At 42.2% G+C, this 25499-nt stretch overlaps 1 protein-coding gene across 2 annotated transcripts in view; it reads right to left on the reverse strand.

Moving 5' to 3' along the window:
• Window positions 1–25499, reverse strand: part of PTPRE (protein tyrosine phosphatase receptor type E) — a 934466-nt gene that overhangs the window by 228076 nt on the left and 680891 nt on the right. For both annotated transcript variants that reach the window (XM_086922566.1, XM_086922567.1), the window contains 3 exons: window positions 20865–20941; window positions 16802–16838; window positions 12925–13022 (listed from right to left, as the gene is read on the reverse strand). In XM_086922566.1, coding sequence (XP_086778692.1) covers window positions 12925–13022; window positions 16802–16838; window positions 20865–20941 — 212 coding nt within the window. The remainder of the gene's footprint in view (window positions 1–12924; window positions 13023–16801; window positions 16839–20864; window positions 20942–25499) is intronic.

A 25499-nucleotide genomic window follows, 5' to 3' on the forward strand; every position in this document is an offset into this window, starting at 1 on the left:
CAATTATATGTGTCTGAATTTTAGTTGGTTCCTTCTCTCCCCCCATCCTTTAGAAACTCATTGATTTTATAAAACCATAGCATGTTCCCGTTTTTTCCCCTTTCCTTTAGTGGTTTGCAGTGAACTTAGCAAGAATAGCTTAAATACTTAGGTTAAGTACATGTTCTAGGTCTCATCCCCAATCCTACGTTCTAGTATAAAATTGCAGTGACTAGTTTTTGTTCTAAAACTTCTACCTTTAGTTTCCCATATATCCTAATGGTCTTATTTTTGATGCAAAGTTATCTATTGGTGTTGATTCTAATGTTTGATATATTACTCTGTGTATCGCTTATTATCTTGGCATCTTCTCTTTGAATTCTTATATAAAGTTTCTTTGACTTCATCAGGTGTCTGTGGTCATTTTACAGAATTGTGGGAAGTATATTACTGATTTAAAGTGTATTGGATGTTAGGCCTGTCTACTATTTTCCCTAATAGCTCCAGGTCCGTCGTAAGAATTGTGCCTGTGGTAAGTCGGGTACATGGTAAGCAGAGGTAAATCCAAACTTGATTACTCTTAGCAGCGTGCAGGAGGAGAAATCCTCACCCGGATCACCCAATCAAATTAGTGGAGTAATAAAAAGTTTCTTTTCGCGCCAAGGGCCCAGTGCGTGTGAAGGAATTGGTAACTCGGGTGACCTGGGGAGAACTGCGCGCTCTAGCACTACTACGGATGACACGATTTTAATCTCCCAGACCCCTAAAGGACTACAGAATTTGTTGAACAAATTTCGTTTGTACTGTTTGGACAAAAGCCTTGAAATTAATTCTTCTAAAACCAAGGTTATGTCGATCAGTCCACATAAGGGGTTTAACAAGGTTTTTAGTCTAAATAACGAGAACATCGAACAGGTCCAAAATTTTAAATACTTGGGTATTAGCCTCGATTCTAAAATGAATTGGAAATCGCAAATAGAAAAATCGAGGTTAACGTTAATACGAAACCAAGCCCCTATAATAAGGAAGCATAAAAACAGTTTTTGTAAGGCAGTATCACCAGCAATTGAGCTATTTAAGTACAAAGCTCAATCGGCCACCTTGTATGGAGCAGAACTGTAGGGCCATGTAGTTAGAGATTCTTTTTCAGTACAGGAAAACAGCTTTTTTAGACAACTTTTAGCTGTTCCAGGTTGTACTCCTCCAATTCCTTTACTTTGGGACTTAAACATACGTCGTTCTGACGACTATGCTTTCCTACCTCCGCTACTCTATTGGGTTCGTCTGTGGTCCACTGATGAGCTAGTGGACTATAGAGCAGCTCTAAAGGAAATTATACATATAAAGAATATTACTAGACTGACCTGGTTAGTGCACATTGAAAAAGGGTTTTTAAAATTGGGCCTATATAGTTTTTGGACAGATCCTGATTCCCTTTCCCATCGTTCAAAAAAGTTATTGAAGGTACGGTATTGGGAATTTATCCACAGTTACCCCCTTCAAAACTCAAAAATTGGGAAATTGACACTTAAATTCTTTGATGTCAAAACCAAATATAAATTTGAATGCTTCATGGACCTAATCTTGCCTTCAATGGCAAAGTCATTGTATTTAAAGTATCGCTATGGCATCCTACAATTAAAAACTAGTACTTCAAAATGGGCGTGTAACACAGGTCCTATGAGAGAATCCAAAACTGATTTGTGTGAATTATGTCACATGGGCATTAAGGAGGACAAGGCCCATGTTTTATTCATATGCCCTGTATACTTGCAAGCAAGGATAAAGTGGATTAAGCCCATTTGCCTTCTTTTAGGTTTTCGGAAAATCAAAGAAGGGGAAAGAGTATTTAAGGGGGACACCTCACAGACTATAGTATTTAGTCTGAGTCGTTTCCTGCTTGCCGTGGCAATGGTTAGGAAAAGATATGGCCTAAAAATGTAACAGTACTCCTAGGACTTGTACCGACTAACAGTATGTTAAATAAAACGAACCAGTACTATAGTTAGCTTTACATATTAAAGTCCCAATTGTTCCTTGCACAATGGTTCCAGATTTTTGTGATCTAAACACTTGTTAGTTCTACTTTTATAATACTAGCTCCTGATATTTGCCAAAAATTTCTTAAAAATATTTATTGTATTTTTTTTTTTAACTATGTATTACCTCGACTGATGGATTTATATTGTGCTATAAGAATTTTAATCTCCACACAAATTTGGCCCCTTTTTCCAGTTAACTCCTATTGCACAAATGTTTCCAGTATGCATGTATGTTCTAAATACATTTTTACTCGGTATACCAGTATATGATGATGTTTAACATTGTATTGTATTCTTTTATGGTTACTTAACCGAAATAAAGATTTTGATGATGAATTTCAATTCCATAATTTTATTTTAACATATTTAATGTATTTGATGACAAATCCCGCTATTATGATAACATTAAAGTGATCTGCTTAATCAAGTACAAGCTGGCCTCTTACCCAGATCGTAATCATGTTTACTGTTACCATTCTAGATAATTTTAGTGTTGAAGCAGACTACCACAGTAGTGCCAAGAATCTGATGCAATTAACTCTTTGACTGGCCCTTAACACCACTGCCCACAAGACCTTATGTTCTAAGGGTGCAAGAGCAAGCACCAGCCTGGATACAAACCCTACAGTCAGGCAGTCCCTCCCTACACTGTTCCCCCTTTCGAACTTTCACAGAAGTAATTTCCTGCCATGCTCCCCAAGGTTCTGCTTTAAATCCTGGCAAGGACCACAGTGAAACTGACATATTCCAATTGCAGCCAGTTATAAAATTAATCTGGCAACACTTAGCTCCTTCATAAGCTGCCCCGTGCACCGGAAGCAGAACACCTGCATTTCTCAAGCTACCAGATTGCTATTGGTGTATGGATATATGCTGCCATATACCTTTGAAGCCTGCCATCGTAGTGGTCTCCACAGCTTCCTGGACTAGTGATATGAGGGCATCAATTTTAAGGATGTTCAAGCAACCAGAAAGCAAAAAAACTGGGCATCATAAGAGAACTAACTGAAACTAGCTCCTCAAGTTGCAAAGGGCATGGAGGGTCGTTTTACATTTCATGCCCTTATACAATATTGTGAAGATGTTTAATTAGGGTCCTGCAATCCATGCTAGAACAATGTCCCAATAATTATAGAAAGCACCAGTTTGGATCTTGAAGCACATTCAATGTTGTGATTATCTATCTGCAGCATGGGCCCTCGCAAACTTTCCCAGGGGCCAATAGTTTGGTCTGTGATGTGACAGAGGGCCACATTGATGCCAGCAGGGTGCCAGTCAGAGAGGGGAGTTTTAGTGAGTCGGAGGGCTGGAGGTGTGGTAGGTGTAGGGAAAGTGAAGTATATACATCTAGTGACTGAACTGCATGAAATCAGCAAACCTGGGATTAATCTTGGTTTCCCCACTTCACCAAATAGTGTGATCCTAGACAATTGTTTTATTTCACTTTCCCTGCTTTTTCTTTATTATCACATATAAGATGACCTCGAAATACATGACTTAAAGATGTGGACTGTACAAAACTTTCTCCCATGTTTTATTTATTAAACCATAATGTTCATGTATAATAGGAATCCAGGCCACCCAAAGAGTGCACATAACAATGGACTTGCCTCTTTGTTGACTATTGGCATTGTTGTCACGGTGGGGCGAAGAATGAATGCTTCTAAATTCATGTTTGAAAACTATCACTTAAAAAAAAAGTTCTCAATGAATTGATTTAATCTGATGTTATGATGGTGAAATGGTTCTGCATGTTAATGAAACATACTTTTTGAATTTTGAAGAGACTATCATATTTTTACACTTTTACTTCAAGATGCCTTTAAAAATGAAGGTGTTCCTAAAGTTAAGTGGTGCATGACAACCTAGTTACTTTCTCTCTTTAATTTCACATAACCTTTAAAGAAATTCTGCCTGTTTATTCAACATCTTTTTAGTGTTAGTGCTTAGTTGAGTAAACAACTGTCCAGTACTGCTTTTGACCAAGGAGCTGCACGTAAAGGTCAGGAGGGCCGCACTTTGAGTATCACTGATCTAGCTATTAGGTCCTTGTTTTGGCAGCTAGAGTATACGAGAGGTCCAGTTTTAGGATGCGCTGAAAGCTCCACATGGTCCATCCAGAGTGAGCAAAGCAATGATGGTCTGGAGACAGACACAGAGAAAATACTAGTGGCCGTGATTAATTCAAGCATTTTAGCTATTGCTTTTTTATTTTTCTTAGTTGCACTGGGTATGTCCAGAAGTGACATCTGTACCCCACTGTGCCCACAGAACTTAAGCTTCACCTCATTGTTGGGCCCAATAACACTAAAACTGCTCCAATGCTGCTTGAGTTCACGTTCAGAAGGGACATAACCTGGAAGTTTAGGTTGGACGGTTTCTATTGGCCCAAGCGTAAGGCTGAAGTGCACATGGTTGGAGGCTTGAGTGGCACAGTGAACTGGAGTGAGGCTCAGAGTAATTACCAGTGGTTGAGAATAATTTAAGCATTCCACCCATTGCAAGTTTGCTTTTTCTGGATGGTCCAATAGACATTCATCATTATATGCGGCCTTTTATTATAATAACAATTGGTGCATTATGTCAAAAGTGACTACTTTGTTTAGCCTATTCAGAAAAGCTAGACACTCCCATACACACAGTAGTACAGATAGGGCCAGCACTGGACTAGCGACTGTATTATAGATAGGATACACTGCACCTGTTTGCCCCAGGTGCACCTTTAATAGGGTGGATTCTACGCAAACAGAGAAAGTGCACCCCATTACAGATTATGTGCTGCCCCCAAGACAGATATAAACCTGCATCTGCCCTGGGGGCAGTGCATTAGTGAAAGGCTGTGCAGCTTATTGAAGCAGTGGCTCAGTTTGCAGTACATTTCGTAAGGGGAGACAAAGATTTCCCTGCAAGCGGGTGCAGTGAATGATTGTGACCATGCGGTAGGTGACTGCACTGACATCCAAAGCATGGACCCCTTTTGCCCCTTTCAGAGGGCAGCCTCATGGGGTGCGTTGACTCTGTGCCACCTCTTTGTGGCACAAAATCAGTGCACCTTCTTATGGTCTCTGTGCCTCAGCGCCTTTGTCCTTAGCACAGCATTGGGGCAGAGGAAAATTGTTTCCCTCATTTTCATTGGGCCTTGACCTCATGCAAATGAAGAAACATCTCTTTAAGAGAGCACCAGCCCTTCATGTGCACTTGCACTATTGGTATTACAGAAGGGGCAGCACAAGCACCTGTGGCTCATTTTATAATATCAAAGTGTCCCGAAGAGCACAGAAAGCAAGCACACTCCCCGTTGTGTTATATGTAATAAAAGCTCATGCCTTCAAGTCCAAACTGAACAATTGTGGAATAAATTCACTCTTAATCTATAAGACTGACTATTCATCTCTCTTTTATGTATATCTTGAAAAGTCATCTATTTTATTTTCTTCAGTACAAAAATGCCAGGGTATAGGACAGTCCTATGTCTTTATGTGTGGAGACTCCTCACTCGTAAAGATACTACTCGTAAATTCCGTTGCGAATAAAAAAACAATCATAAACTTGCAAAAGCATAACTTTGCCAGTGTGAATCAAGCTTCATGTTGGCATGTTGGATGCACTCATTCCAATCAGAGCAACATCAGAGACAGAACTAGAAGTACAGGATTCCATTTTATCTGGTGCTTACATCAGTGTCACTCAGAACTTCTTAAAGGCATATTAAATGCTGCGTAGAAATATGGGAAAAACAGCTTGCCACACACCATTTTTAGGTATTTTTGGCCGTAATTGACGAAGTACTGTCTTGCATTTGCGAGGGGCAAAATGCCTCTTGTCAATGTATGATCATTGAGGACAGAGGGGGTCTGAAATTGGAAATGTGTGTCCCCTGATGGTGTTGTGCATTCCCTTATGCGGAGCACAAATGTTTTCAGGTAAATGATTTAAGGGCCAGACCTACATCTTGCTGAGCCGCTTTGTGGTTAAGGGATGGGTAAAGACAAGCGTGACACACCCCTGCACTGAGTGCAGGCATTTGCAAGTAAAAACACAAATAGTGTATCAGCAGCACGTTTTGTGAAAATACAAGATTGTGAATATAGCTGTGTGCGAAATTTCCTTTTTCCCCTCAAACGCAGTTGAGAAGTACCTTTTCATATTTCTAGCCTTGTGGTTGTATGTTTGAAGAATCAAGCACTCATAGATCCGTAAATATCACTGATATAGGGCAGCGTTCAAACTGCCTTTCATTTGGGAATAGAGCATCCATTAAATATGGATATCACAGGGTATTCTGAGTTCAACACCTCCTAATAATGGATAACATGTTTTCCCATTCCAAACAGTAAAATTCAGAATGAGCTTTCATTTCCCTGCAGAAATTCTTGCAGGTTGCACTTGATGAAATTTGTGCAGTGATAAAGGTGTGTTATTGTCAAATAAGTTGTAATCCCGACTGAGGTGTAAATTATTGTGTGAGAAATGTGTGGGTTAATGTTTGAGAGGAGTGGAAGCACCACTCAGGTAACAGCCACAATCCTTGTCAGGATAAACCAAAGTCACTAAATTAAGCTGTGCTTAACCCTTTGGTAGCTTGGCATAAAGCAGCAGGCTTAACTTAGAGGCAATGTGTAAGTTATTTATGCAGCACACCAAAAGTAAAAAAGGGAAGACAACACAAAAATCCCAAACCAAATGAAAAAAATAGAGTACATTTTAATAAAGTGATACCACAGCAACACACATCCAATCAGTAAAACTGGAGATATGCAGGTGTTTGGTGAAAATAGAGCCTAAATGCACAAAGCATAACTCTTAGTCATCTGGTTGGTAAAGTCACAAGTTCAGGTCGAATATAGTGGAGCATGCGTCGGATAAAGGGACCAGGTAAGTCTCAATGAAAAGTTACCTTCTAAGTTTGGCATGAAGAATTCTGTTAGCTTTGGAGGAGGCCCCGAGGAAGAAGGCTGAGCGCTGAGGATGGTCATCGATGTATTAAGAAGGGCAGGTCAGGAGTCACAGACACTCCTCGCTGTAGCCTCTGAAGCCTGTTGTGTCCCTGTTGCTCACACTGGAGGTCAGCCAACTGACCCTTGGAGTCACTCTAGTTAGCCTGGGATTAAGGCAAGCAGGTCCAGTCTTCCTTCTCAGACAGCCAGGCAGTCCTTCAAGAAGCAAGGCCATCCTCTGCCAGCACAGCAGTCCTTCTTTTGTAACTTTCTCAGGCCCAGGAGTGTTCTGATGAGTGGCTATGGATGTCTAATGTGTACAACTGGTGTCAGCCTTTGTGTGTGGGGAATCCCTGCCTACCCCCACGTCTTGTTATGGAAAGTGACTCCCCGTACACTGTCAAGGGTCTGAACTGTCTGGGGGTGACTAAAGGCAGGGCAGCCTAGGATCAGGTTCCTATGTGTGTGCGGGCCCTTTGTGGCGTACGAGCCCACCTGGCAGCAGTGTAGTTTCACGTCTACTGTGAGACGGTGGAGACATAGGAGCGGAAGAATATTCACTACTGACTTCTAGTAAGTGTTTGCGCAGCGCTCATGAGCAGTTGACTATATTTAGTTTTATACGACCTTTATTTTAGTCATTGAGTGGTTCCTGACTCAGCTTTTTTTGGTATGTGTTCCCTCTTACTAGGTTTTCGTCTTGGCCTGGTGAGCTTCTCCGGATATATTGAAAATGGGGACAGGCTCCTGCACATAAAATTAAAAAGGGAAGGTCACGTATAGAAAGAGGGAGGTAAGTGCTAGATTGGCCCCTGTATCAGGAGTTGTTGTGAGCTCCAGCATTATTACTTTGGTTAGATGCTGGAGAAGAACTGGTTTTTAATGTTGTGACCGTCCTCTCTTTTTTCTAGTGCTTTAGTCACGATTCAGAGTGATTTACTAGCGCGTGGACGGGATCTGGTTTATTCCTTGATCCCTTCATGTACGTGTACTGGGTTTCCATTCATTGCATGACATCTGCTTCCTTAGTTTTTCTGTGTAAGAGCGAAAAGACGCTTTCACCTGTTTTTTAATGATCTTCTGCTTATAATCACGGTGAAGGGAGCCTCTCTTTTTTCTTTTTTTTTTTTCTAGCACATTTTAGTTGTGCACGTGTGCTGCACTTAGGACATGTGTCCATTTACATTCTTGACACTTGATTCTTTAGCTGACTACTTTTGGGCCTTGGTGTGCCACAGAGTTATTTTGCATTTTGATTCACTTCACACGAGCACTGGGTGGTTGCTCGCTACTGTCGGTGCTGGCTCACTTGACATGTTAATAGGGGTAGAAGTAATTATGTTATGATGTTTTTATCTACAGTTATGTGTATAACCCTGTCCTGAAGAGGCCAAAGAGGATAAGACTGAAACGTGGTCACGTCAACAATCAATTGGAGGGATCTGCATAAATCCATACTAATAAAATAAAGAGAGAGCCCAAACCTTTGAGGCGGGTAATCTCAGGAACCACAGCACCAATCACAACACCCAATACATCGTTGGAAAGGGCAGTTGCAGCAGAAGGACATAGGCTATGCAGACGCCCACCATATACATTTAAAAGGTAAAAGAACCGTGCCAGCAAAGTAGTCCCTTGTGGGCCTGTCTGCATTGTGCTGTGGACATGTGCTGGGGGCGTGACAAACGCTAGGGGCGTGTGGTACGTTCCGCCCTTCATGCCATGTCTCATATCGTGTGCTAATCCCATCCTGCTCCCTTTAAATACCCCTGTACCCCATAATCATAACCCACCCTTACTCCTTAAAATACCCCAACACCCTTAAACACTAACCCATCTTAACCCTATAAATATACCCTGTACCCCAAAACCCAAACCTATCCATAAACCCTAAAAATACCCCTGTACCCCAAAACCCAAACCTAGCCCTGAACCCTATAAATACCCATGTACCTCAAAACCCAAACCTACCCCTGAACCCTAAAAATACCCCTGTACCCTAAAACCCAAACCTAGCCCTGAACCCTAAAAATACCCCTGTACCCCAAAACCCAAACCTAGCCCTGAACCATTAAAATACCCCTGTATCCCAAAACCCAAACCTACCCCTGAACCCTAAAAATACCCCTATACCCCAAAACCCAAACCTAGCCCTGAAGCCTAAAAATACCACTGTACCCCAAAACTCATACCTATCCCTAAACCCTAAAACTACCCCTGTACCCCATAACCCAAAACTATATCTGAACCCTTAAAATACCCAAACACCCCAAAACATATACCTCAGTACCCCAAAACATATACCCCTATACCCATACTTACCTTATTCAAACATTTAAAAAAAACATGCTTTTACCATTCATGCATTTGCAACAAATTTTGTTGTAAATGTACGTTTGGTAAAAGCATATAAAATGTAATGCCATGAGTTATAATGGCATTGCGGAGTCATGGTACTTTCGTAATGAAAGTATGCGGAGTGATGGTATGCGGAAAGAAAGTTGCGGAATAATGGGTGTTTACCCTCCCCCGGTAAGTACATTGGTGGCACGGCGGCCCACATCTCCAGCAACATACTCATATTTTTTCACCACCCATTTGAAAAATGCACAGGTCTCTCTCATTGATGGCCAGCACCGACATACACTTTTAGACACACCTCCCTCCACAAGTTCTAGAATTGCAAACTTTAGAGCTGGGGAGCTACGTTAGAATCTCGGCATCAGCTCAACATCCTGTGATTCCAGGCAAATCGCTTTGTCTGCCCGCGCCTACCACAAATTAATGTGTTCTTCTGTAATGTAAATTGTGCTCATGCCATGTTGTCGAGTGGGCGCTATAATATTGCAAGGAAAAATAAAGTAGGGAAACTCGAGTTCACACACTACTGAACGTGCACTCTTAAGTGCATCAGCAGTGCACTGTGAATCGGAGCGTTTCACAGGCCTGTCACAGATAAGAAATGCTATCAAAACGAAATCCTACAAAACAATATACTACTGGCAGGCAGCAATTCATACCCGGACAACGTTGGGACGGGCTGCTAGTTATAAATACATTGAATTATATGCCATATTAGAGTTAGATCTACTTATTGTACAGCCATATTAAGGCACATTGGTCAGATTTCCTCTGAGTGGTTCTACTGGATTTTATAAGGGAACACTCACATGTGTTTTTCTGTGGGTTATGTAATGTGTTGGATTTTTTATTGGTCTTATGTATGTGTTAATAATTGTACTGAGTGGTCCTTTTCCACTGCTGATGGGCACTAGTGCCTTTGTGTATTGATAAGATATATTCATGATGAAAAATAGTCAGCATTGAGAGAGTAATTAAATGTACTCGACTCACGTATAGTTTGTTGCATTCATTCATTTTATACCAATTTTTGCTTGCATTAGTGTCCATGGCAAGATCCACCATTGGAAATCCTGTGCAGTGCCGTACTCTGCTCCTGCCAGTGAATCCTCCTGAACCACTCTGAACATGTGCCGGATCCTTCCCAAGAGAGAACTCCAGTCCAGTGTTTCTCTTTCACTCCCTCATTTGTCCTCAGATCGCTACAGTGAGCAAGTAGTTCATTTATTTATTTGCTTAGTCGTTTTTCAGAGACAGCAAGGTCCTTAAGCTGATTTGCATCAGGAACCTGACACCTTTCCTGATTACACCGGATTAGGGGCCAGATGTACAACCCTTCCATTTTGCGAGTCACAAAATGCATTGTTTTGCGACATGCAAACTGGAATGTACAACAGTGTCTCAGACACTGTTTGTGATTCTCAATGGGGTCGCAAACTACCTGCATTATTAATATTCATGAGGTAGATCGCAATTTGCGACTCCATTGGGAATGGCCAGCACTCACAGGGACCACCATGTCTGTGACTGCTTTTTAAAGGAAAACGGGATGAATTAAAAAAAAAAAATGAAATGTTACTGTTTAATTTTTAAAGAGTAGGCAGTGGTCCGTGGGTCCACTGCCTCCTCTTAAAAATATTTTTGCTGCCAGCCACTAAGGGGAAGGGTTCCCTGGGGAGTGGCTTACAACTTTTTTGAAATAGGTGGTAAACCGTGAGTGTTTTGCGACCGCAATTGTGGTTGCAAAACAATCGTACATAGAAGTACCACTCGCTATTAGGAAGGGTTGCCCTTGGCACGCCCCTTCCTAATAGCAAGTCGTAAACCCTATTTTGCTTGTCTGTAATTGGTTACCAACTCGGAAAATAGGGTTTGTACATTGCACAGACCTACTTTGTGGACGCTAACGGGCCGATTCCCTGTTTGCGACCACAAACATCGGTCATACATATGGCCCTTAGTGTTCAATAGATTACCTCTAAAACTATAAACATGTCACAGATAAACAAAATTCCAAATGTAATCCTCTATATACATAGGGCGCATGTGTTAATCAAATATACTTATAAACTAAACCACATAGCAATATTTTCTACTAACATTAACCATTAAAATCTGAAACGCCAAACTTCTAAATTTAGTACCCGTAACCTGTAGTGCATCGACTTGAGAGATTAGCCCTTTTTAGGTCTCTCCTATAGACAAGTTTAGATGTTTGTTGTTGAGAAAAGTATTGGGCATATTACCAATAGTTACAGAGGACTTTGCGTTAGCCCATTGCTTATCATTTGTTGGCTTTCTTGTCAATCTTGTTTGCTTATTTCTTATTCAATGACTTTCCTTCCTCTTTGTCTGTTTGTCCCTCTCTTAGCTTAGCATCTTTATCATCCCCTTGATTTTATGACTTGTTTCTATCCACTACTTACATTCAGGGAATTACTTTTTTCTTTTGCTGACTGCATTCAATAGGAGTACACATGCTTCCTTGCGTTCTCCACCGTGGGCTGCTTCACCCTTCCTTACCACACACTCATGCTCTCTGTTTTGCTCTTCCACCCTGGCTTTCACCACCCCTTCCTATTCTGTTCCGCTTTTTATTATTACATGCCCAAGACTCCTCCACCCCTCAACCAGTGCTCACCATCACTCATCGGCAGAACGGACTTTTTTTACTCTTTATTGAGCTGCAGCTTCCTACTGGGAGACTGTTTTCTCTAAATGCCATTTGTGCACCTTAAAAAAAAAAATTACCATTACAAGAGTGGCATTCGCTATCTTAAACAGTAAACTACAAAATCAAAAATGTCCGCTACACCATGATATATGCATGCCCATGCGTGGTGATGCATGGCACACTTACACCATCTGCTGGGGCTAAATTGCATGAGTGGTGCATGCCCACATACATCATCATACTGGGAACGCAATAGCGTCATGGTGCATATGAGTCCATGTTTGGTTATGCATGTCCACACATACATCACTGCACCCCTTTCATTTAATTATGATTTTTTTGCTGTTCCGAAATGAACGTTTTATTTTCTGATAGCGGATTCTGAATAGCATCGACAAAAAGAATTGGCAAAATCAAAAAGCCAGACCTTTTTGCTTTGCCAGTGCTTGTTCTCAATTCCGACTTCATTTGAAGGAATAAGACGCCGGTTCTAGAGCCCTGAATGTTGCACTGTATTTTTTCAGACCGTGCTCTCTGGGTGCTGCAAAATGAGTTGGGATTACATGGATGTTAGCTAGGTTGATCTTTGGAATTGTACAACCATTGTGACTTACTACTTTATAGACATAAAAACAGAGCATGCATTCAATTACGAAACCCCTCGAGGTCATAACTTATTGCTGAGCTTGTGGCAGCCCTACATTACTATAGCAAGGTTTCAACAAACCTCGTAATTAAAAACAAAAGGCTTTGACGTTTGGAGAATAGGCTATTTACACCATTTAATAGGACCAGAATTCCTTGAAACAAAACGAGACGTGTTGCAATTTCTCCACAATAAAACAATGAGGTACAGCATTTTTGTGTTACTAAATAGTTTTTCATTTGGCAAGATGAGTGAAGTAACAAATTACAAGCATCATTTCCTTACCTCTTTTCTTTCTTTTAAATTTGTTAACATTACAACAACTGCAGACTTCTGTTCCCAGATCATCCTCCAAAAATCATTGACTGTTTCTGGCTTAGGACCTGCCAAGAGAAAAGAAGATTTCACCAAATCACTACAAGTACAGATAGATCAAAATGCAATACCACAGTGTACAATCATAGTATTTACAGACCTTGCGGCAGGGGGCGGCTAAAAGTTTGCCCCCATTCCTGCTTTACATGCCGGATCCATAAATCCATATCCTGGGATGCATGGAGGGACTGTTGTGGCACTCTGAGTTTATCACCCATGGTGAAAACATATAAATTTCCAGTGTAACCACAGGTGAACCACAATAATCTTTGACAATCGAACATCCTTTGGATTGCCAACAAGTGAAACCCTACATATATCTCAATATTTATCCGAAATGAACATGAAATATAATGCTTGAGTAACCATTTCAGCCACATCCTCACCTCTATGGCCAATCCCAGTTAACAGCATTGGAATGGCTGCAAGGCTCAATATTTAGTGCTTTATAGGGTACTCACAAAAACAGGAGAGCATAGGGAAACAAACAAAATGCTTGTTGTAAAGCCAATAATCTACACACGCACCCCTGTGTAAATACAGCTTTTGGGCACTTAGGATCAGTGTTTTGAGAATCATATCAGTTTAAGGCTAAGAGTACCGGAGATGTTCCTGAATATGTTTTCCCTCAAAGTATGTTTCAGTGGCAGAATAGTCACCTGTGGTCTGCAAATGAAAACGATGGTTCAAGATTATTTCATACTGGACCCCTCGCTGTGACTTGAACCCCAAACGTTAAATGTACACTTGCTTGCTCCAATAAAATCTACCAAAGTTTGTATGACTTAATATAGAAGATGCTCATCAAATGCCCAAACTGCATCTTGCCTCTCTAGAGAGAAGGTAAATACAAGCACTCCAGCCAAACAAGGAAATTGTACTAAAGATGATTGACAGGACATTATTTGTTATACAGTATTGCAGTTAGTTATACAAAGAGCAATACTAAAGAGAAGGATGCAGACATCTCCGCAGCATACATTATTACTATGAACTCAATGATGCCCTTACCAGAAAGTACAAAAGTACAAGTCCATGGCAGTCAATACCTGGAAATGCTTTTTCATCTAATAGCCAACAACATAAGGATCAGCATGTTAAAGTCATCTAATACTGAAATTATTTACCGAGGAAGACTCTGGTATAGGGCATAGCCAGACTGTATGGGCCACAGCAAACTCACCCAGAAAAATGACGAAATAGGGATTAGAACATTGGAATGTTGAGAGCTCCATTGAAGACAATAGAGTAGCTCTGGCTTATAATGGTTGGTAGAAGCCTTTTGCTCCTACATTCCAATGTTTGTCGTCCTGTCTCTCACTTTTTAATTTAGAACATTCTACCTTCCATGGGTGGAATGCTCTAATAGCCTTATAGCCCATGTGCCTTGGGCTTTACCAGTTGTTAAAGGCCCTAACGCTTGTCATAGGCCTGAGCTGCTCGGGTTCAGGGCCTATAACAACCAGTTTGGTCCTCGGTAGTGGGGGTAATAAACCACTTAATGTACTCCTGACTAGGCTAGAAGTTATATAATGTTATTCCATCATACTACATAAGAAAATAATGAGACCAGAGACAGTCTTCCAGAATGTGTGTGAATTTGGGACAATCAAATGGTAGAATGGACATGAACATGTTAGGAAATTACTGCTTTGACTCAGAAGTTTGATTGGTCTCCGCCCCACATAAGCCGTTGAAAGATATTACATGTAGTGTAGTACACTGATGAATGAGATGCACATGCTTTAATCTGCATTGTAGTGCAAATATACCTAGGTAGCAGCTTTGCTAGGAAATGCTACATATTATTACAAATATCCGATTCCAAACATTTAAAAAGATGTGTGCTTGTTTGCAACTCATACAATTATAGTATATCTCCAGCATATATGTTCCAAATCTTTGCGTTGTTCCCTGAAATTGATCACGGTGCACGAGTGTCTTCTAGAACTGCCTGGTTCTGTTTTGTCACACATTTTCATATTGCTTTTCCCTCACATGCATGTCACTGAGTTTTTGATTTGAGAAGCACAAGCATGCTGGGTAGAGTAAGAGCTCAATCTGTCTTTTTAAAATGGCATGCCGTTTAGATGAAGCCTATGGTTTATGGGGAACTGATAAGCACTGCAAGAAATGTATCTCATACACTGCAGCGTAACACTTTACATATGTACACATTAGGCATTGGGTAAACATTTAATTTCAGACAGGCCTTCAGTTCACGGCGTGTTCAAATGTGTTAACAAAAACGTGGATGAAAAATATGCCTCTCATTTTGAGAACTCTTTTCTGCTTCAAGTTAGATTCGATCAAGTAAGTAGTCTTTAAGATTAAGGACAATGTACGCAGGCATGTGTGTATTGCTATCGGCAGAGTGCAACCTGAGCTGGGAAGCAAGCGAACACACTACATAGCAATATACAAAAGTCTGCAAGAGGGGGTCGATACAGGATAATGTAATACATATGGGTTAGAACAGAGTAGTGAGTTCTGTTTTTGGGCTCGAGGGGAAGAGTCCTTTTTTAAGCATTGATAGGTGTTTCCTGAAGGTGTGGGCCTTTAGCCCCTCCCTAATCTGCGGGAGTGATGGTGCAAGACTTTTGAAAAGGGTGGCGTGGGTAGATAGATTGTGCATACTTGACCAGGCCTCTCTGTCCCAGACTACAATGCTTATCTCCACACGAGGCTCCAATAAAAACCTGTTTTAGAGAAGTCCTTAATAATACTGAGTTCTAATCACTGTTTGTGCAGGTGTTAAACTAATATTTAGCTCCTCTGCCCCTCATGCTACAAAATGTCGATGCATGCTTTGACTCCAAATGCACTAGGACCTGAGGCTTCAAAGTTCTCTGCTGCCTTCTTTCTGCCATGCGTCTGATGGTCAGGATTCAATATGGTTCTCATCCCTCAGATTCCAATGCATCTGTGCCCACTTCAGGCTCCCACACAGCTGAGTCTTCCTCATGCAGCCTTAACCCCTTCCCACCCGCTGGCTCCACGATTCTCTCCCTCCGCAGTATGGATGCTTTTGAGCGAAAATATTAGTACGTGACTGGAAAAGGGGTGAGTAATTCTGTGCTCATTCTGTACCGAGTTTTGACTTTGCAGAAGTTGATCCATGTGTGGTTAATGCTGCACCCACTTCCTCCTTCATCCACAGCCTGCCCTGTACCATTGGGCTCAGAGCGGTGGTACACTGTCCTCTACACAGACAGTTCCCAAACACATACAGTGTCTATTTCCTGGAGAGTATAGCCCCTTCTGAATCAAATGTACAACAATGCAAGCACTGGCACACACAACTACATGCACAAACACAGGTACAAGCTGTACTACACACAGACTTCCATTCTAAGTCTTACTAAGGAGGCAAGGATAAGGAGTAGGTAGGAAGTACCATTCACATCTCTGGGCAACTTGTATATTTTCCAACATAGGTACATCACAAGTGTAGTTAGTACAACAAATAGGGAGTGCACAACAAACACACAGGTGTACACAAATTACAATGAAAAATAGATGCAAGTAAAATGATTTGTGTCTAGAGATGATTAATTTCACACTGCAAGCTCATAATTTGCCTAACATTAGAACATTCATTTATTTAAATCCATGAGTGGCCTTTGTGTCAGTTTATTATTCAATAGTAAAGATGTCACTATCCTTTTGCAATATAAAAAGTAAGAATGAATATAGTAGAGCCTTTAGAGTAACCTTGAAATTATGAATGGGTGTATTTTGAACTTAAAAGAAGTCCGTCATAAACATTTTCTGAACAATACATTACCTTGAGCTGCAATAAACTTATTCTTTTCTCTGTATCCCTGAAAAGAAGAATATCTGAGGTAAATTTAAATATCTGTCAACAGCTTCAGACAGTTGGGCAAAGATACAGTTTAGCAGTGAATACTTGTTATAATGCCTTACCCACACAGAAGATTGCATATCGAAGTGCGCAGTTCCAGTATATGGGTAGTGAGGAAGGGGGTGGGGGGATCCGCTGCGGCATATTTTTAAATGTGACAACTAAATGTAACTATATTTTTCTGCCTATTTTATTGTGACAGTGGCTCTGTATGTACAGAATTATTTGAAAACATCTACTTAAACTGCAGTCAGGGGGCATTCATCTGTTACAAGCACCTACTGGCAAGGTACTGAAGTTCTGTGTGTAGCACTGTTGACTTCCATCCTAGGCCCAAGCTTTAGAAATATCCAGAATTCAATGAATATCTAATAATGTGTAAGAGGACGAAAGAGGTGAAAGTGGCCCGTCAGCATACCCTGGCTGCATGTTAATGAGATGGGAATCGAGCCGGTCTCAGAGGATTTGTCGTCTATCTTCTCTGTAACCAGGTCCACCCTAAAGAATTAGAAAGCCAGCTGCAGCACGGAATCCTTGCTCACTCACTTAAACATGCGGGGCAAACAGTACTGGGCACCAGTGCATCATGGGAGGCAACAGCTAGCTCTAAACCCTAATGTGCAAGAAGCAGTTGTGTTCTTCTGAGATGCCAAAATACACACGCACAGGGGAGGCACCCAGAGTTTACTCTCCGCAGCACGAGACCATGATCAGTTCTTGCCAGAGTCATTTGGCAGGATTCAAGCACAGTAAACAGCGGATATGAAATGTTAGCTTTGCTCAGAGTAAACCTTTAGCCACAAACCTCTCTCTCTCACAATCTGGTAGATGGACCACAAAGAAGTCAAGGTGTCAAAGTCACTATCACAGTGCATCTGGACCTGTGTGTGCATTTAAGTATGTATCACTGTGTGCGTCTCTGTGTGCCTATGGGTGTGCACCTGTGTGTTTCTGTATGTGTGTGTGTGTGCCCGCGTGTGTTTTATTGGAGGTTAGGGGGGCTTCAGTCCACCTTCTGGTAGCACAAAACTTATCTTCAAGGTCAAGTATGCCATTGTTTACAGCTTAATGATTGACTAGGACCTCAGCAGGGACAGGGACCTTGTTGTGACTCACTATTGATGGACCTTTGCCTAAATGGAGATGCTGATCAGGGCAGCTCTTGGCTGAGAGGCTAACGTTTCCTGTGTTAGACACTGTCACTGCTGGTGTATGAATTAAACAGTTCCTGGCTCAAATGAAAAAAATGTATATTCCTTCATGATTAAACGCACAACTTTGCTTTATTTCTCAGAAGAGCAGCACACTGTTCTAAAGCTGTTAGGGACCTTTCCATTCCCCACTGTAGACATGATGTGGGGCAGTGACAAAGTTTGAAATAGGGAGGGGATGCAACGTTACCCCCTCCCCCATAGCAAGAAACCAGGACATTTTGAGATTACACTTCGCAAATTGTATGGATAAATTTGTAAGATATTTCTGCCATTGTCTCACACTGGTGAGGTCCTGCACCCCTGGATTACGGTTCTGGTGGGTGCAGTTGGGAACATTTTCAAATCCTACCAATGCTTGGCCTAATGTCCTAAAAGTGATCCATTTGCCACTAATTATTTTTAAAAATGTTAGCAAAGAACCCTCATGATACATTTACCAATCCACATTAGTCATTACATTTGCACCTATCATCTCCTATCCGTGTATGCCAGGTGTCAGACTTGCTCTTTACCCAAAAACAGGACATTTTACATAGGTTGTCTCCTCACTCTTGCCATGCTGAGGGAATTACTTTGTGTGGCAGCCTTTGCACATGCACAGCAGATGAAATGCTAACATTATAGTGCTGTTGAATTTCTGTAATACTGACATGAAATTGCATAACTGCCTGCATGATAAATCTGAGAAAGACATGCTTTGGTGTAATTTGAGATTTCTTTTCTTTGTTGAAAATATTTTTACTACAATATTGTAATAGGACAAAGTTGATTTTAGTGAATACGCTAAAAATTATTTGTTGATAAGATTGTTTCAAATTATTTACAATTCTTTTTAATGGTATCATATCACATAGATATAGTATGCATATATAAGCAAAGATTATCAAGCATGAAAATTAAAACAGATATACAAGTACAGTGCATCCGTTTTTAACAGGATTTCAAAAGGAAAATGATGTTAACAGGGATCAGTAGGAGTTGTGACATTTAAATAATATTTTATATGTTTCCAAAATAGAGGAAGTCAGAGAACTTTCTTTTTATGTTAATTGGATTAACAAATAAATCTCATCCCAAACAAGCAACCCAATGATTTGAGAACTGATAATCCAATTTCCATTTAGTGTTAACTACCAACAATAACAGTTTAGACTGGCCAGACCACAATTTATTTCATCACCAAATTAATAACTGTGTTGAAGAACCATATGACTCTCACAAATGGTCAAATGAAAGTTCCATCTGCTCTCTCTGATTGCTTTGTAGATATACCTTTCAGTTAGCCACGTTGTAAAATATTAGGTAAATTGGTCCATTGTTACCCACATCATTGCAGGGTAAAATAGTCCATAATTGTAAATTAGTACCTTTGACATTTGCTCACATGTTTGAATTTGTTTCTTTTAACAGTCTCTAGTGAGATCTCACTGAGTTCAGTGTTTAGCTCAATTAACAATCAAAGAAGGAATACAGGTTTATAAATGAGCCTTTCATATTGATACCATAAAATTGTATGATTGCCTATGTTTTCTTTGTTTTTGAAGAGGCTTTGGTGGATTTCCATTTGCCTTATTAATTTCGATGCTTCTAGTAAAGTTCAGTTTTTGAATTTCTGGTATTAGGTGCCTAGATAAGCAAGGAAATACTTTCTTGCTACCACTCATGCCCCAAAAAATACACATAAAAAATGATTTCATTTCTTACCATAAAAACCGTTTTAACAATAAATTTTGTTCTATTAACAATGCCTTTAGTCTTTTATTACTTTAATTTCCTCAAACAACTAAATTTAACATCTAATCTCTTATAGACACTGTTTTGAATTTGATATTATCTTTATTATCTGAAGTGGTTCTTCTTTTTGCTTGAGCATCTAAAGATGCAGGATGAGGGTTCTTACACTTAGTTTTAGAAGAGGTTGGTGGAGTACAGTGTTCTTACAGTCTTTTATTACACTTTGGCTGAAGAATTCTGGTATAGTAAATTATTCCAAGCCAAATATAGTTCAAGAGTAGTAGATGCAACAATGTGACATTCCCCACAAGATGCTTCAAAGGATATTACCAAACAGCAAATATTCAACAACTTCTGCTTCTGATCCTATTAGGTTTGAATGAAGCTCTGCAGTAAATGTCAGCTTCTTCCATTCACAAATTGTAGTTCATAATGACGATTTCTATTTAGCTTTAAACTTAAGAATGTATGGTAAATTATGAAATTCAATATTTTATTTATTTTAACATGTTCTTTTGCTTCGGATTAACATTGATGTGGCGATGAAAACATTAATACGATGTTGGCCAACATTCAGTAATTAACAATTGACTTTGTTAAAATATTCTATGCTGGTTGATCTGTCAAATCAAATGTGTGTGCCCTCACCAGACAGTAATTATTGTCTTGCTTTATTGTAATCTACTGTCATAATGATTGACATCATTCCGCTTACTGGCCTTATGCAGGATGAAGAGGAGAAGTTAACTGTGGTCATGGCACTGATCATAGACATTGGAGCTACTGAAGTACCTGTATTGACACTTATTATTCCATTCATAGAGGTTTGGAGAATGTTGAATCAAGTTAAGTGTAGTGGTCTACCTCGACTACCACCAAAATCAGACATTCAAGATACGTTTATACACTCCAGTACACACCACCAATAACTATATTATGCTTTGGATCTAAGCTAGAATACATACATATTTGTTATACCTACAGCACAAACCATTCCGAGGTGAAAGAAGAAAGTAACTGAAAAAGGTTATGCTTACATCTATGTATGATGCATTGATGTAGTCTGAACATGCAACTCCATCTATCTGACTCAGCAACACCCTGGAATGGTCATCTGTAAAGAAAAACATCAAGCTATGAGGATAACGATAGCCATTAGTCCCACTGCTACCTATATTTTTCAGGAGAGTTCTGGTTTAATGCAAGATGTGATAGTTTTACTTTCATACATCTTTATTGATCTGTCAAATGGCAAGAAATAATATGAATACTGTTAAGGCAGAGAAACGAGAAACTAGCCATTGTCCAGTGAATTAATTTCTGTAATAGACGTGGTTTATAATTCTCACAGGTGAAACAGTAACAGGAAACATATTAAACAAGGGCAATGTGGATACAAGTGAAAAATGTGAAAACATCAACCTTATGGAACATAAGAATGTATAAATTTCCTTTTAATGTTTACACACAATTCTTCTCCAAGTCATTATCAAGAAAATTCATCAGCAATTCAGAGCACTTGTGGGATTTTTTTTTTTTTTTTTTTTTTTGGGGTTCAACCTGCTTTATTGGATTGAAAAGAGTGTAGTACACAGCTTGGTTCGCCACAACCCGGAGGCCGGCAGCAAAATGCATGAACAGTACACAGCCAATAGCCGGCATCCCAGGGGCCCGGCGGCGTGTGGGAGAAAAACATACATGATGTTGGTTCTGCAGTCCAGGGAGCAGGTCCGGCAAGGATGAGCAGCAGTTGAACAGGGTTTTTTGCAGTCGAGAGTTGAGAACCCTCTCCTGTTTATTTTTTTTGTTTCAAATACGTATTCCCCTCCAAAACAGTAACCCAGAACTCCCCAACCCAAATTATAACTACGAGGCAATGTGTTGCTTTGTCGAAATATGATCGTAGTGTGGTGCAGCGAGATGGGCCAGTAGGCCGTAGTCCATGGCGGAACTGATGTCCGAGACTTGTATCCTAGCGTGGTAGAGGCCTGACAAGATGTGTCCTATAGGTGCAGAAAAAATGAGAAAATCCGGGGTGCCATCTAATCGGAGCACGAGTCGTGCTGGGGATGCAGAGACAAGAGGGGAGTCATATCCAAAGGGAAGGGGGGGCGTGGGCCAGATTCAAGGCAGGTGATCTAGTCCATACAGGGCGCTGCAGGGGCATGAGAGCGTGTGGGGACTAGGAGAGTCGGACGTCGCAAAGGAAAATCAAGGGGGCTACAATCCGGGAGGGGCGTCCGCGTGCTGGGGGGGGGGGGGGGGTCGCTCGAACGTGCATCGTCTTCCGAGTGTGTGAGCAGATAGTGCGTTAACGGTTCCCAAATATCTCTGGGTCTGCAAGAGAGGGGTACCAATTCGGCAAAGGTAGTGTGTTGGTCCTGGCAATATGTTAAGTCCGTAAGCCAGTCCTTAAACTTAGGAGCTCTTCCTCTGCCCCAGCGGCAGGCTACTCGACGTTTGGCTAAGAGTAAGGCAGTGTCAACAAATTTGCGGCTTCCTTTAGGCAGTTGTTTCGTGTGTCCGAGGACGGCGACCAATGGGTCAGCGGGCATTGCCTCGTCCACCATCTCCGCAATAGCCTCCATAACCAGCTGCCAGTAATGAGCAACCTGGGGGCAGTCCCATGCCAGGTGTAAAAAATCAGCATTGTCAGCACGGCAGCGCTCGCAGCGGTCGTGGTCAGCCAAGCCGAATCTGTGTTTCCGAGCCGGAGTATAGTATACTCTCTGAAGGAATTTGTAATGAATAATTTTCAATCTGCTGCTGGCAGATATACGAGAAGTAAGCGTGCAGCAGTATTTCCACTGCTCATCAGTGATGTCGATGGCAAGTTCAGCGGACCAGCGCAGTCTGGCACTAGACTCCGGTTCAGGGGCAGCAGTGCGGATCTGACGGTAAAGACCGGATACCAAATGGGACCCGTCCTGTGATTCCAGCAGGAAGTGCAATGGCGTGAGGGTATCAGGTTCGTTGGGATAGTCAGGTAGTATGTCCCGCATCCCCGCGCGTAGCCGAATGTAATAAAAGAGTTCGAGGGAGGTATGCGCTTGTGCTTGAAAGAACTGCTCCTTGGTTTTGAAACTACTCTCATGGAACAGGTCGCCCCAGCAGGTGATGAGCAGTTTGTCACATAATTGACGGAAACCACGTTCCGACAAGAGAGACAGTTGTGGATGATAAGTAAGTGGTAGCTTAGGGGAGTAGGGAAACAGGCATGACAGATGTTTGGCAATGCGGCGCCATGCATCTAATGTGCAGGAAACTGAGGTGTTCGCAGTGGTGATGGACGCTTCAGGACAGTGTAGCAGCCCACTGAGTGGTATAGGGTGTACAATCCAGTCTTCCACCGCTATGTGTGGCATGAAAGGAGTCGGAGCAATCCAATGGTAGGCAAAGTGCGCTTGCGCACATTGGTAGTAAGTTTCAAGATCAGGGACGTCGAAGCCGCCTCTGTCGTAGGGGAGAGTCAATGTCGACCACTTTAAGCGGGGGGATTTGCCGCCCCAGAATAGTCTGCGCAGCTCCGTGCGGATCGTTCTGAAGAAAAAAGCGCCAGGGTAATAGGGGATGTTAAGGAAAAGATACAGGAAGCGAGGTAGAATCACCATCTTAATGAGTGAGGCTCTACCCGCCATGGAGAGCGGCAGCGTAAGCCATCTGTCCACCGCAGTAGTGAGTTTGGTCATGGCTACCCCGTAGTTGGCTCGTATCGTCTCCTCTCTATCACGAGATATTCGAATCCCCAGATATCTAAGATCATCGCTACACCACTCTAGTGGGTAATCGAGAGGGAAGACTTGCACTGCGTCAGTAAGTGGGAAAAATTGCGACTTTGCCCAGTTAATGTGGACACCCGACACCCCTCCGAACACAATGAATTCTCGGAGCAGGGGATTGAGATGTGTCTCGGGATGCTTAACGTATAATGTGATATCATCAGCATATAGGGACACATCTATTTGCCGTTGCAGGCATTGCACTGCACTCTCCCGATGCAGCTGCCGTAAACGACATGCAAGCGGTTCGACCGCAATGGCGAATAGCAGGGGAGAGAGCGGGCATCCCTGCCGGGTGCCCCTAGTGAGTGCAATAGGTGGCGATAGGCGGCCATTGATCAGCACTCTCGCAGTGGGGTCTGTGTACAAGAGTCGGACCCAAGAAAGAAATAACCTGGGGAAGCCCATGCTGGCCAAAACCGAAAACAGGTAAGGCCATTCGACCGAGTCGAACGCCTTGGTAGCATCCAGGAACACCGCTGCAACAGGGATGTCGGGGTGGACCGTGCGAAGCAAGGCAAAGAGGGTGCGGAGATTATGGGATGTAGAGCGTCCTGCCACAAAGCCCGACTGGTCAGGTAGGACCAGCCTGGTCATAAGAAGCGACAGTCGGGTGGCTAAGACTTTGGCTAGGATCTTGACATCGCAATTTAGGAGGGATAGTGGTCGGTATGAATCACAGGTGGTGGGGCTTTTATCCGGCTTTAGTAGGGAGGTGATGACCACTTCACGCATAGAGCGGGGAAGTATGCCATCAGCTAAGGATTCCGTGAAGACTTCGCGTAGCACCGGCGCCATTATGTCAACGTAGGTTTTATAAAATTCGGCCGGCAGGCCATCAAGTCCCGGCGCCTTGCCATTCTGAAGTGACATGATGGCCTCTCGAACTTCGTCTAATTCAAGAGGAGCTGCAAGAAACTCTCTGTCGCCATTGCTGAGCCAACATAGTGCCACCTCAGTAAGGTAGTCAGTGTGTGATGCATGTTCCGCTGCCGTTGAGGTATATAGCGAAGAGTAATATGTCGTGAAGGTGGTCAATATTTCTGCCGGGTCCCTGATTACAGTGCCGGTGTCGTCAGTGAGCTCGAGTATAGTGTTGTGTACGCGCGATGGTTTAGTGATTGCAGCGAGCACTTTGCCAGGCCTATCACCCTCGCAATATTTCCGAGCCACCCAGTGTTTGCCCCGATATTTCGCCTCCCTAGCTGCCTCCTCTTCAAATTTCGATAGTGTCTCCCTAAAGGTGGCGTGTAGGTGTGGGTCAGAATTTGCGACCATGCAGCGTTCCAGAGCTCGCAAGTCGCGCTCCAGTGCAGTTATGGCCTGTAGGATATTACGCAGTACCCCGTGACACTTGGAGATGCAGAAGCCCCTAACAGTGACCTTAAAAGCCTCCCATATGTGTTCCACTGATTCCACAGAACCTTTATTCCTTGGGAAAAACTCAGCTATCTCCTCACCCAACTCAGTACGGAAAACATTGTCCAAGAGCACATCAGGTCGCAGTCGCCACTGAGGACGAGGGCTTTCCCACCCAGGAACGTTGAATTGCATCGACACAGGGCTGTGGTCAGAAAAGGTCCTAGGCAGGTGTTCTACGTTTACCAACTCTGCAATAACCTCTCTATCAACTAGGAAATAGTTGAGACGTGCCCACGTCCCGGTGTGCGAGGTGAAGTGCGTCCCCTCCCGCCCCTGGGTATGCAGGTGTCTCCAGGCATCCAAAAGACCCCCCTCCTCCATGATTCCCTCCAATGTCTCCCTAGATCTGGGCTTGTAGGAGCTGACACCGTCCGCCCTATCCATGTGAGGCACTAGTGCAAGGTTGAAATCTCCACCCCATACAACATGTCTTGCCCCAACGGCCACAATTTCCCCCCACAACACAGAATA

This window comes from Lissotriton vulgaris, chromosome 5, assembly GCF_964263255.1.
Source record: "Lissotriton vulgaris chromosome 5, aLisVul1.2, whole genome shotgun sequence".
Taxonomy (NCBI): Eukaryota; Metazoa; Chordata; class Amphibia; order Caudata; family Salamandridae; genus Lissotriton; species Lissotriton vulgaris.